This window comes from Alligator sinensis, unplaced genomic scaffold (assembly GCF_000455745.1).
Source record: "Alligator sinensis unplaced genomic scaffold, ASM45574v1 scaffold290_1, whole genome shotgun sequence".
NCBI lineage: Eukaryota > Metazoa > Chordata > Crocodylia > Alligatoridae > Alligator > Alligator sinensis.
In genome coordinates, this window is record NW_005842755.1 from 504145 (window position 1) to 518407 (window position 14263).

The following is a 14263-nucleotide window of genomic DNA, read 5'->3' on the forward strand; positions in this document are numbered from 1 at the left end:
CTCTCCAGGTTATCCACATCCCTCTTGAAGCGCGGCGCCCAGAACTGCACGTAGTACTCCAACTGCGGTCTGACCAGCGCCCGATAGAGGGGAAGTATCACCTCCTTGGACCTATTCGTCATGCATCTGCTGATGCACGATAAAGTGCCATTGGCTTTTCTGATGGCTTCATCACTCTGCCGACTCATGTTCATCTTGGAGTCCACTAGGACTCCAAGATCCCTTTCCACTTCCGTGCCACCCAGCAGGTCATTCCCTAGGCTGTAGGTGTGCTGGACATTTTTCCTCCCTAGGTGCAGCACTTTGCATTTCTCCTTGTTGAATTGCATTCTGTTGTTTTCTGCCCACTTGTCTAACCTGTCCAGGTCTGCTTGCAGCTGTTCCCTGCCCTCCGGCGTGTCCACTTCTCCCCATAGCTTTGTGTCATCTGCAGACTTGGACAGAGTACATTTTACTCCCTCATCCAAGTCGCTGATGATATAAAATTGTCTTTGATGTGCTGATGTGTATCATTTTTAATGTACGCATACAGTATTTCAAGATAAGGATGACATATGCAAGCAGTTTTTGTTCCTAACCTTGTTCAGTAAAATAACAATAATAATTCTATTATTATTATTAGTTCTATTATTTCAAGAGTTTAAAAAATGTCTCTGTTTTTGCAATAAAATACTGAGTACTATTACAAAAGCAGTTATCTAAAAATATCCAAACATGTGTAATCCCATTGATTTATACATATTCCAGATGCCATAAGAGCTTTCACTAAGGAGAAATCTCCTTTCACAGCAGCCAGATGTAGGCAACTTTCCCCTTTCTCATTTCTTTTGTTTAGCCAAGGTGCTGCTGTATGGGAATTTCAACCAGGTACAGATACTGCCTCCTCTTTGTTAGATACTGAGGATTCTAAAGACATATTGGGACATATTGGATAGGGCTGCGCGAAGCTTTGGTCCGTGATTAGATTCGGAGAAGATTCAGCCTGGTTTGGAGGCCGAATCTCTGAATTTGAATTGAATTGGGAGAAGCAAAAAAGCTTCCAAATCAACTCAGAGCCTCTGAATTGATTCATAAAAGATTTGGAGATTTGGAGGTGGTCTTTCAGGGGAACAGAAACTGGGAAGAGGGAGGGGGAGCAGGGGGGAGGGAAGAACTGACATCTCTAGCTGGTCTGTGACTGTGATCTCTCCCTAAGTCCCCTTCCAATCACAGTGCTCTGGGGGAGGGACAGAAACAGCATATAAGTCTCTGTCTGCAGGCTTTCTGTGCCTTTTGTGAGCTGTTTCTGTCTGAGGAACAGCATCTGAAAGGTACTGGACTGGCTTGGCTTCCTAGTCAGTCTCCTGCTACTTCTTGCTTTTGGGAAGGACTGGATATAGCTTAGCTTACTAACCAGAATCCCTCTACTTATCCCTATCCAATCCATTTCTTTCCATTTATATTTCTTCTTGGGGGTTTTTTCCCAAAACATTTAAAAAAGAAAGCTGTGTTGTCCCTGGCAGTGTGATCCATCACTGTGCAGGGAAGCACACATTACACACACTTACACACATACATCATAGAAGAAGTGAGATATTATTACAACACAGGAGAAGTCAGACATTCACAGAAGAAGAAGAGATTATATATAGTTATAAATATTATTATAGTTACATACAGACTAAAAACTACACAGAAGTTGTCAAATTAACACAGATGCTACTTCCACTGGATCATCAAGTGGGGCAAGATGCTGTGGAGAAAACAGGCAGAGCTGAGCATCCCACAACACAAAATCATGCAGGATGTGGAGACTCAGTGGAACTCCACATACCTGATACTGGAAAGGCTGGTGGAGCAACAGACGGCCATACTTGAGATGGCCCTGCTCAGGGAGATTGGGATCAGTGGGCCCTAACAGAGCTGAGTGGGATACCATTTCCCAGATCTTGGTGGTCCTCAAGCTCTTCCTCAGGGCCACTGAGACCCTCAGTGCTGGCAATGCCTTCCTTAGCCAGATGATCCCCGTAGTGAGGGAACTTGAGAACCAAATGGAGAAGTTCCAGGGGATCAATGTTCCTGGCTGGGGCAAGCCGCTGTCACCAGACGTGCAGGGACCGGTGAGGCAGCTGAAGGAGCATCAGGAAACGGCTTGATCCCTTGCAATCCAGTACAGTCCACGTGCTGGCCGCCATGCATGACCCAAGGGTGAAGGGGAGCACATGCGGCAGCCAAAGCCTGGATCAGTGCATAGAGGTGGTGGTGAAGAGAGTCAGGGAGACAGAATGGCAGAGACGAGGGGATGTGGAAGAGGGGGATCCACTTTCCTGTGCCAGCACTCCCAGCACCAACACCAGCACAAGCCAGTCTTCTCCACGCCAGTCGCTGCAAATGTAGGCCAAGGGTATGGCTTCAATGCTGGGATCCAGACGTACCAGACCCCAGCCTTGGGCAGGTAGTGCCAAGGCTTCAGTGGCTACCCCTCTCACTGCGGACTTGGGGCCCCCGGGCTACCCCTTGGCCTACTGGGCAAGCCGCAGCCAGATGTGGCAGGATCTGGCCACGGTTGCCTGCAAACACCCGTCCTGTCCCCCAACCAGTGTTCTGAGCAAGAGGGTGTTCAGCATTGCTGGGGATGTTGTGGCACCCCACCGCAGCTGCCTGGAACCTCATTCATTGGAGCAGCTGGTGTTCTTGAAGGTGAACCTCCCACTGCTGGGGTTACTCAAGCTCCACCTGCAGACAGAGTAAGTGCCACTCTCCTTACTCAGTCTGCACCACTTTTCAGAGCTGGGCCTATGAACTTCACTTCATCAGCCTCCTACGTAGTAGGTACAGAAACTCATGGATTCAATACAGACAGTGGAATTCTGACACACTACAACCTGCCGGACATCTGACTCCATAGGTACCTCTGCACTTTTACCTGCGCTGCTACATCCCTCTTCCCCCACACCACCACAGCCTGTCCCTCACCTGCTGATACCTCCATTTCCATTTTCACTGACTGACTTTATTTCCTACATTGCATGTCAGCCTCTGTTTTTTTTTTTTTACTATTCTTTCCATCCAGAAACAGCACACCTACCAACTGCAGGTGCTTCCTCAGCCTGACAAAGGGATTTTCAACCTGAAAACTGGCATTCCAGGCAGCTAAGCTGAGCTCACCGTTCGTTTGTTTGTTTTTAATATAAACATAAAAACACAACATAACCCATCACACAGCACAAGTAACACATCATTTATATATCCAACACAACATCTCTATTTCTTCCAGTCAATTCTTTTATAAAAATTCTCATTTCAGTAACCATAAGCCACTTAGCCCCATCGGACAATCAAGGAAAACCCCTCTCCATAAAATCAAAACACAACCACTCACTGTCCTGGCTTTCTCTAACTATTCAGTTGGTTTACTAAAAGATACCAGATTGACCCAAAGAACCTTATCTGCCAGTGCCACGTCCTTAGACCAAGACTCCTAGGACCTGTCCCTGGTCAGCTGACTGGAAGGACGCAGGACCCTGGGCAGTGGGCACATCCAAGCCCCAGGGCTGGGGCTGGCAGGGAGAGTTCTCTGGTAGCTGCTGGAGAAGAAGTTCCTGCAGGAGAGGAAGAAATGGCTCTAGTCTGCAACAGTTTGGTGCTGGTGCTACTGTGCTGCAGTGCACTGCAGTGTTTACCTGTTGTTATTTAAAGTGGTGGACTGGGCTGAGGTTGTAGTAGAGGAGGAGGTCTCACTGGGACACGCTACCATGTCGTGCAGAGGCCCCAGCACCAGTGATGGTGCACCTTAACACACACACACACCCCCACACACACACACACACACACGGAGTCACACACAGTCACACAGTGAGGGCGTGCCTTAACACACACACTGGAGAAGAAGCTCCTGCAGGAAAGGAAAGAAGGGCTCTGTCACAGTTTGGCTGCCTGAGATGCTGCTGGTGCTACTGTGCTACTGCTCACTAAGTTATTTTATACCTGATGTCATGTAAAGTGGAGGACCGGAATGAGACCATAGGGGAGGAGGAGGACTCATTGGGGCATACTACCATGTTGTGTAGATGCCCCAGTGCCAGTGAGAGCCCACCTTAACACGCACACAGTGCCACCCTCCCACGTCATGAGTTTTGCTTGTCAGCAGCCTAAGGTTCAGTTTCCCAGAACCCCCTGCACCTATCTCCTTGAAAGCTGGCAGGCTTCATGGCTGAAGCAGAGCCTAGCATGCCTGCAGTTTTCACCCCCTGTGCCTTAACACACACACAGTGTTACCCATGTCACAAGTTTTGCTTGTCAGCAGCTTGAGGTGGTTTCCCAGAAACCTCTCACCTATCTCCTTGAAAATTGGCAGGCTTCATGCCCTCAGAAAGGGCTACCATCCCTGCATTCTTTATCTGAATCAGCCAAAAAAATGACAAAGTTATAGGTATTTCAGTGTTTCCCCATTATACTCTATGGCCGAATCTCCAAATCTCTCTGAATGGGCGCCGAATCTTCCAGAGCCAATTCAGCTAAATCAATTTGGAACAAAGATCTGAATCTCTGGATCGAATCACTGTCCTCTGAATCAACCAAATCCAAATCCAAATCCAAATCGAATACTTCCCTATTTGCACAGGCCTAATATTGGACACTGATTAGGAAGCATGGAAAACATCCCATTAGAAATACTGAACTAAATTTCCAATCTCATTTACTATCCTAAATTTCCTGTTACATTTACCAGTGTAATTCTGTGCAACTCTTAATTATGTAGGCAAGGTTTTTTGAGTAGATGTGATATCTTTTATTAGATCAACTGAGTAGTTGGAAAAAAGTTCTTAGCAAGCTTTTGGGTGCAATCACCCTTCTTCAGGCATAGGAAGTCTCTGCTGTTCTGAGACTTCAAGGAATGAGAGAAGCTAAAAGTGTGACAGGATTTCAGTGAGAATGTAAATAGGTAGAAATTAGTAAAACAAAAGGTAGAGCAGGGAAGAGGAGGAGTGGAAATCCAATGTCTATACTGAGTCCATGGATTGAATCCACATTACAATCTGCCTGACAAATGACTTACCAGGTACCTGCCAGACTTGACCTCTTACACTTTTCTTCCCCACCTTTCTCCCCTCCCCTACTTTTCTGCCCTTTGTCTTCCTAATTTCCAGCTATTTTCCTTTTTACAGACAGCCTCTTTTCTACTTTGAATTACTGTAGAGCCTCCCTTACTCATCTTTGACTCCTCTCCTGTTTCACACAACCCCTCCCTGGGCTAGCAAGCCCCTCCGTCTCTCTCCTGGCCCTTCTCTGGGCTGCCAGCTCCTTTGGTCTCTCATACTGGACACTTTTGGTCCTGCACTTTCTCTAGCTGTTCTCCGGGCCCTTGGACCCATCCAGTCCCACACTATTCCCAGCCCCTTACTGGGTTACACTCTATTCCTGGCCCATCACTGGGCTGATGAACCCTTCTGGTCCCACTTTACTATTCCCAGCCCCCTCACTAGGTCACTGAACACTTCTGTCCCACTACACTATTCCCTGGCCCTTCTCGGGGCCTCTAGACCCACATGGTCCTGCTCTTCCTTGGCTCCTCTCTGGACCTCTGGACTTGCATGGCCCTGGTCTTCCCTGGGCCCTCTCTGGGTCTCAACCCCCCATGGTCCTGGTGTGTTCCCCTAGCCTTCTCCCTCCATGGGGTAACCCACAAGGCTGGGAGCTGAGGCCTTCTGATGCTCTATACCTTCCTTTCCCTGTGGTGGCCCATGCATAGCATTTCATAGAGACTGCCCTGTCACAGGCAGCCCCACCGTATTAGCCAGACCCAGTATGGTACAGTTCCAGGACTGGTCTTCAGGCCTTCCTAATCTTACTCATCCCTCTCTGGGCACCTCCTGGATGTCCCCCTCTTGGGCTGGCAACCTCTAGCCCCGGGCCCCAGTTCCCTCTCATATCTGGGCCCTCCATCTCTGGCCCTGGCTCTCTCTCAGGCCTGTTGCCTTGATCCCTCCTCCTTGAATGGCCTAGCACCAGCCATCATCATCCTGGACTGCACATGCCTTGACCTCTTCATCTTGACTATGGCCACACAAGGAACTTCAGCCTCTCCTAGGCCCTTGCCCTGCTTTAGGCCAGTCAAGAAGTCCAGGCTCTCCCAACTCTGCCAGTCTCTGCTGTGGTATATTTCAAACTTCAGCTCCTCCTGGGCCCTGGCCCTGCACAAGAGAGTTGAGATTTCCAGGGTCAGTTCTCCAGCTGCCAGCCCTCTCTTCTCTGTAGGTCCATCCTCTCGGGCCCTTCCATAGATCCCCCACTCTCTCCGGGCTCACCCCAGTCTTCTCTGATGCAGCCTCTTCCTTCTCTGGGCTCCTCTGGGCCCCTCAGTAGGTCTCCACACTCTGCCCTACTCACTGGGTTCACTCAGACCCTTTAATAGGTCTCCTAAACACTCAAACACTCTGTCAAAGTTCACCTGGCCCCTCAATAGGCCCAGAGGCACTGGCCCCCCTTCTCAGGACTCTAGACCCTACACTGGGTTCCCCAGAACCTCCTCCACCCCCTTAGTTCCTACCCAAACCTCTAGACTGCTTCAGATGTTATTCTCTTTGCTGGGTTTTTGGTTGTAGCCATGTTGGTCTAAGGACATAGGCAGACAAGCTTCTTTGGGTAGATGTAATATCTTTTACTAGACCACCTGAGTACTTGGAAAAACATTATTTGCAAGCTTATTTTGCAAACTGCTTCTTTTCTGCCTTGGAGAACTCAACTACAATAGAGTCTCCCTTACTTACCTTTGGCATTATTTCCCTCATTTTCCCCACCTCTTCCTTCCCTTCTCTATCCTCTATTTTCCACCTATTTACATTCTCACTGACATCCTGTCAGACTTTTAGCTTCTTTCATTCCTTGGAGATCTCAGAACAGCAGAGGCTCCATATGCCTGAAGAAGGATGCTTATGCCCGAAAGCTTGCAAATAACTTTTTTCCAACTAGTCAGTTGGTCTAATAAAAGATTCTCCTTGATGGCATTCAAGGGTGCAGCCTGCCTGCTGAATGGTGTTCCTTTACCAGCTCTCCAGATGTTACTGCCAGCCCTACTCTTAGAGTCTGGGCTTATACCCTGGCTAAGCCCAGCCCTCCTCCAATCAGGCGACTCCCTCTGCCAGACCTAGCCTCACCTGCTGGCTCCCTGGGTCAGCTGACTCCACAATTAGCCCTGACATCCACCTGCTAGTGGCTCCACAGGCTGCCTAACCTCTTAAAGTGGCAGGCACCCCAAGTGCCCTGCTACATCTACGTGGATGGGAGAAGATAATACTGTGCATATCCTGTATCTGGACTTCAGCAAGGCTTTTGACAAGGTCCCACATGACCTTCTCATAAACAAATTGGAGAAATGTGCATTAGATAAAACTACTATAGGGTGAAAAGAGAACTATAACTCAATAGCCACGAGCAAAGGATAATTATTAATGAGTCCATGTCAAAATGCCAGAAGGTTTCAAGTGGAGTCTCACAGGGGTCTGTCCTCAGCCCAGTGCTGTTCAATGTGTTTATTAATGATTTGGGTGCACAGAAAACTTCTTGAGCAAGTTTGAGGAGAACATGAGACTGGGAAGGACGGTGAACAGTTTAAAAGATGTGAGCGCAATTCAGAAGGATCGCAACAAATTGGAAAGTTGGGCTAGAGCTAACAGGATGAAGTTCAATGTGGACAAATGCAAGGTGCTACACCTTGGAAGGAATACAAAATAAGGGACTGGATGGCAGCTCTTTGGAAAATGACTTGGGAGTCTTGGTAGATCACAGTTTCAATACAAATTTTTGGGTTGCATCAATAGAAGAATTAGGTGCAAGCCATGGGAGGTGATAGTACCTCTCTACTCGGCACTGTTTAGGCCTAATTTTGAGTAGTGTGTGCAGTTCTGGGCTCTACATTTTAAAAAGGATGTGGAGAAGTTAGAGAGGGTTCAGAGGCAGGCAACAAAAATGATCAAGGGCTTGGAAGGCAACTCATACAAGGCGAGGCTAAAGGAGCTAGGCAGCCTCAGCTTGTGGAAAAGGCACTTAAGAGGGGACATGATAGCAGTCTTCAAATACCTGAAGGGCTGCCATAAAGAAAATGGAAAGCACCTTTTCTCGCTTGCTGCAGACAGGAAGGTGCAGACCAATGGTTTGAAGTTGCAGCAAAGTATATTCAGACTGGATATCTGGAAAACCTTCTTCATTGTTAGAATATTGGGACAGTAGAATAGACTGCCTAGGGAAGTTGTGACCTCTCCAACACTGGAGGTGTTCAAAGAAATTGGACAGACACTGGTCAGGGATGATCTATGTATGGTGGCTATGCCCATTTTCTAGAATGGGCATTTCCAATGCTTCTGGGCTTTGTTGGTTGCTTCCATTCCCACCCCGTTGTTCTACATGTATCAGGGTGTTTTTAAGCCTTCCCAGAGGCATTGGGCGTTGGCTACAGCCAGGGGTAGGGGCTTCAACTAGGGTGTGCCGATTCTCCTGCTAGGAGCAAAGCCAGAGGTTCTAGGCTAGAGGGCCTTGCACCTGTGCTTAGGGTCAGCCCGATCACTATATTTGGGGTCAGGAAGGAAATTTACCCCATGGTCAGATTGGTATGGACTGTGGGATTTTTGCCTTCTTCTGTAGAAAGGTATGTGACCCTCTACCTGGGACCTCTTGAGCATATACTGACATGGTATAGAAGCTGGACGTTGGCTGTCATGGTTCGCCTGCCTTACCTGTGGCAAGTTAGGGTGTCAGGTCTATGTTGTTAATGGTAGTTTTAGGTAGAGTTTAGATTATGGTTGTAGGGGATGGTTTGGATAAGGATGGTCCTACTTCAGGCAGGGAGTTGAACTAGATCATGGGCAACTGGTGCTGTCTTAGTCAGGGGGGGCACATGCCCCCCAGTGACCAGTCAGTGACTGGGGGAGGGGGGAGCAGGCAGACAGCACTGCACCAGATGTACTTAGTTCACATCTGTATTTATTTTAAAATGAAAACTGAGATTCTGAAGCATATAGTAGAACTTATTTCCTTTTACAGCACAGTTTTCTCATTTGGGCCTCATTTTTTCTTTAAGATAATGCACTGTATTTTAGTTCTAAAGCATCTGGCTCTAAACTCTCAAAGCAATCAGCTACTCTTTGGCTATTGTTTCTTTGTTTGGCCCCTGGTGGGAGGACATTCCAGGGACTCTTCAGAGAGTTAGGGAAAAAAACAACAGCCCATTAAGCTAATAACCATTAACAACGTTGGCTGCAAATGAGCACAAATAATTGCAAAGTTTTCTAGTGAAGTTTTCACACACAACAGTCTATTTCCTTCTACTCAGAAACATGTGCAACAGCATAATGAGGAACTATTATATGAATCTCAAAGCAATGGTTCCTGTGCACTGCATCCCCGGGTGCGTTGTAAGCAGGAAAAGACTGGAACTTGACAAATCTTGCATCCAATGGGAGGGTTTAATCTTTTCTGTGTGGCCTTTTTGTATTATGAGACATAAAAAGGAGATTTAAAAATAAAATACACAGGTTGGTGATATCCACTAGGCCTGTGCAAAGTGGCTAGTATTCGCTTCAGATTTGGATTTCGCCAATTCGGGGAACAGTGATTTGATTCAGTGATTTGAATCACTGTCCTGAATTGATTCAGCTGAATCTGATTCGGAGATTCAGCTGCAGCCAAATTGACCAAATCTTCAAATCGACCCTATCCCCTGCCTGCTTTCCCAGCCCCGTCAATGGCTGTCCTGCCTGGCATCAGCCTCCTGGCTCTTTGAAAAAAAAAGCCCAGCACTCACCAGCTGCTGCCAGGTGGGGGCAATCCCCGCTGCCCCCCACTACATGGCGGGGGTTTGCCATGAGCCCCCAGAAGCCCCAACAGCTGCTGCAACTGCTGGTGAGTTCAGGGCTTCTTTTTTTTTAAGAGCCAGGAGCTGGGGCTGGGTGGGGGAGCCATGTGGGGACTGGGACAGTAGGCGGGGGTTGGGGGCACTCAGGGGGGCTGGGGGAGCAGGCAGGGGATGGGGATGGGGCCTGGCAAGGGTCCCCCCATGGTTCCAGCCCCCTCCTCCCCTGCCCCCTATTTACCATCATGGAGTCTGGGTCCAACTCCCTGTAGCAGCAAGCAGGTACTGCCTGAATCCCCAAAGATCTCTGAAACTTTTCTGAATCAATTCAGAGAGCTTTGAATCAATTCAGACTTTTTAACTGGTCTCCTGATTCAATTCAGATTTAGTATTTCAGCCACTGAATTGGGCCATATTTCCTCTGAATAGAATCAGCACCTGAAGCTTCACACAGCCCTAATATCCACACTTTAAACAGACATTCCAGTATGTCAGCTTTGATCTGTTAACAACTTGCATCAGCAGAAGCATGTAAACCTTCCAAGCCAAACTGTAGAAAGCAAGCTTAGGTGTTTGCTGATTAGTTCTGTATAAACAGAATGGGACTGGGCAGAGCCTAATGGGTGATAGATGATAGACAGCTGAAGATGATACTCTCTCCATTTTATACACTACTCTGTGCTTGTCCTTTATAGCACTGATGAAGTGAGTTCAAGCTTAAGCAAGCTTATGCTATATATTTAGTTAGTCTATAAAGTGGAACTCTATCTCACCTTCTGACGATGATACTGCATGTGGTAATTTAGGAACAAATGGTAAATCAGGAACAGAAAGAAAGTATCAAGAAGTCCACTGTGTTGGAGAGAAGATAGGCATGATAAATACAGTCAGCTGTATTAGGTAATTAAGTAGATTAAAGAGAAAAGCAAGCCAGGTGGCATCACTCATGTAGCCTGATCCCTTCCCAGGTTTCACTGATTCTGCTGCCAGAGGAAAGGTCTAGCCCCAATCTTTGAAGCCATCAATGCCTGCAGCCAAACCAGAGACCATCAGGTGTAGACATCCAGCAAAATTGAATATTGATAATTAACTATCCATAAGTGTCTAAGTATCAGTAGTCAACCATTTTCAAGTTTTCTTGAGATGTATTTTTCATGCCATATTGGGACACAGTAAAGATCAATGAAGTAAAGTGATTTTTGACATTTATAATGAAAAAAGTATATTACAAAAATTCCAAGTGCCAACTGCACACACTCTGGCTCACCATATCAGAAGTATATGGTTATACAAATAATGCTTAATGAACAGTTTCAAATTCAGAGTGTTTGCCATATAAGAATGACATGATTATGACAGTCAAAGATTTATGCTTTGCACTCTGACACACACTCATAATAGAAAACAGTTCTGCAAAATGCATGGGCGACTGGTGCCTCTTGAGTCAGGAGGGGCATGTTGGAGAGAATGAAGCTCCATCAATGAAGCTGATATTTCCCCTATATTTTTCTTAGATTTTTCAAATTAAGATCATATCTATGGTGGACCTACTACCTCTGAAGCTGCATTGTGACTCAGAGTAAACATGGTCAGTAAAAATCTGAAGTCTTCTGAGCACCACCCAGGCAATGATCTTTCCAACAAGGCTTAATGATGAATACCACAATAGCTCTTGCAATCACTGTGGTTGCTTTTATTTTTGTACATAGTGACTATACTAGCATCTTGTGTATCTTGTGGTACTGTCCCTACTGTCCAGCAGTGGGTAAGAATCTTGTATAGGTGGGGAAGAACCACAGGTCCCCACCCTTGATCACTTCCAAAAGAATTACATCTTTTTCTAATGCTTTAGCAGTGACCAGATTGTCTATGGCCTTACTTAGGTTCACAACAGTTGTAATATTCATCAAACTCTTCAAGGACAGATATCACTTTGCCTTAAACAGAAGCTCTAATAACAGAGACAGAAAGCAAAGAGTATCAAGAAGTGATGCTATAGATGTTTGGTGGATTTTATTTTTGTTCAAGGTAAGCAGATTTTATCACTGCAGTAAAAAAAAATCTTGCAAAGATATGGGAACATTTTTTAATCTTCCAGGCCAGAGATTTTGGTTTGCATCTCATGCCAAATATCTTTATTAGAAAATCTAGAGGTATGTATGACATTAAACATATCTTTATAAAATATTATTAACCATGCACCTGATTTATTAGATGAGTCGTGTTCTGCTGCTTGACTGAATTGTGATGGATTAAGTGAATTCTTATTTTTCCTATTATTGGAACATAAATCTGTATGCAGTTGGTCCCCTGAAGGTCAGATCTTATTCTTTTGTTTTGGATTGCTTCTGGATTTATTGCATTTCTTTCTTCTTCACTTTTTTCAGTGCAGCATCTTCCAGTATTTTGTGCTCCACCTACTCCAACAGTCATTCCCTCATCTGCTTGTTGAACAAATATATATATATATATATATATATATATATATATCTCAATATCTGTGGTGCACCAGTTATGAATTTCTGAAACATTAGGTCTAATATATATATATATATATATATCTATATATATCTCAGAATATCTGTGGTGCACCAGTTATGAATTTCTGAAACATTAGGTCTGTTAACTGATATTGAAAATTAATGATAAAGTGTTTATGATGTCTAGGCAATGTAGAATAATCTAAAGTTCTGGAAGTATTTTTCTATTACAAACATTTTATTCAGTCTTCACTGTACTCTTCTTGGCTAAGACTGAATTAACAAAAGTTCAAATATTCCTCTAAAAAAAGTGGTGATTTTATTTCAGCTTTAGCAAAGCTACATTGTTCAAGAATTTCATTGTAAAGAATGTAATCAATACCAGTGTTACTGTTATATTTTGATAGTTAAAAGTAATGGAGGCCAGGACACAATCAATTTGTTTTGAAATGATGTTGCAGTCATGATAGCCCAGAAAATGTGGGAGGCTCAGATTTTTTTCAGGTGATATCTTTTATTGGACCAGCTGTATAGTTGGGAGAGATCTTAGATTAGCCTTCCTCAGGTCTGGAAAGGAGCAGACACAGCTAGTGCTCAGTAAATTGGCTTGTACAACCCTCCCCCGTTCCTCTAAGCAGACTGTTTCTATTTACATAGGGAGTTTTACAGAGGCCTTTGTTCTTTCTGTTACTTAAGTCAAGCTGTGTCTCCTCCTTTACTAGAACTAAGGGTCCGGGATGAGCAATACAGACAACTGTCCTGGGCATCAACTTGGGCTAGGGACAGACATTAATTGATTCAATCTTTGCAGATTAGTCTAGCCTGCCTAGGGTGAACCAGTTTGTAATTGCACAGGCATTCACTCTGAACTGAGGAAATGCAAGCACATGCCTGCAGTGGCTCAGGCTAGGAGCTGGAGCGGGGGGGCCTTCCCATCCCTTCCACAGTGCTGAGATGCAGTGGGGTGTGGCCAGGCCCTGGCAAGACACTCTGATTAGGGAGGAGTATAAACCCCCACCCTGCCTGCACTGTCTCAGGCTTTTCCCCATTCACTGTTCAAGAGGAGTATTGCCAGACCTCAGAACCTGGCTAGCACTCTGAGGCAAAGGGAGGGTGTGAAGTACATGCATCTGTTGATGGTACTGAGCTTTTCAATCTCCCTCTTCCTGCTTCTTCATCCTGTCTGCAAACTTGACAGGCAAGAGAGCCAGCAGGGGGCTGATAGCATAGCATTTATCCAGCCATCACCAAAACAAAAGCCTCTCTCATTAGTTTGAGCTCTTCTAAAACAGCTTTTTCCAAGGAAGGAAGGGAGGGACATTACCAGCTGACCTGTTGATTAGCTCCAAAAAGCCCTAAGCGGACACTGTTCTGTTTGCCTGTCCCAATGAAATTGGAGATACACACACGCAGATTAGCTAGCATACCACATGCCTAGGGTCCATGGGGCTGGGGTTCATGCTGTGGGAGATGAGAGGGAGAGGGGGATCCCTGCTTGAGCAGCAAGCAGCAAGGAGGGGGGAGGGGGGAGCCAGACAAACCCTGCTGTGCCTGCAGTCTCTGCCAGAGCTCTGGCTAGGGAACAAAGGGGTGGGGCTGGTCTGTTCTCTGGAGTAGACAGCCCAGCCCAGGGCTGCAAAGCATCTGGGATGCTGGGGAACTCTGATTTAACATAAACCAGGAACGAATCTGGGACAGACATTACGTAAGCTGGTTTGACCCAAATCAGTTAAGTCCAATACTAGGGCTGTGTGAAGCTTTGGGTGGTGATTCGATTCAGAGGAGATTTGGACCAATTTGGTGGCCAAATCTCCGAATTGGAAAAGATTCAGAGATCTTAGATGATTCAGGCAGTCCCTGCTGGCTGCAGCAGGGAGCTGAAGCTGGACTAGGAGCTGGTATGTAGGGGCACAGGAAGGGTGACTGAAGGAGGGAAGGGGAGGGAACCATGGGGGGA

General features: G+C 46.1%; 1 protein-coding gene across 1 annotated transcript in view; it reads right to left on the bottom strand.

The window, feature by feature from the left end:
• ANKRD31 (ankyrin repeat domain 31) overlaps window positions 1-14263 on the bottom strand; it is a 161125-nt gene that overhangs the window by 54294 nt on the left and 92568 nt on the right. Inside the window, 1 exon segment of the mRNA XM_014525152.1 lies at window positions 739-846. Within this exon segment, the coding sequence (XP_014380638.1) occupies window positions 739-846 (108 nt within the window).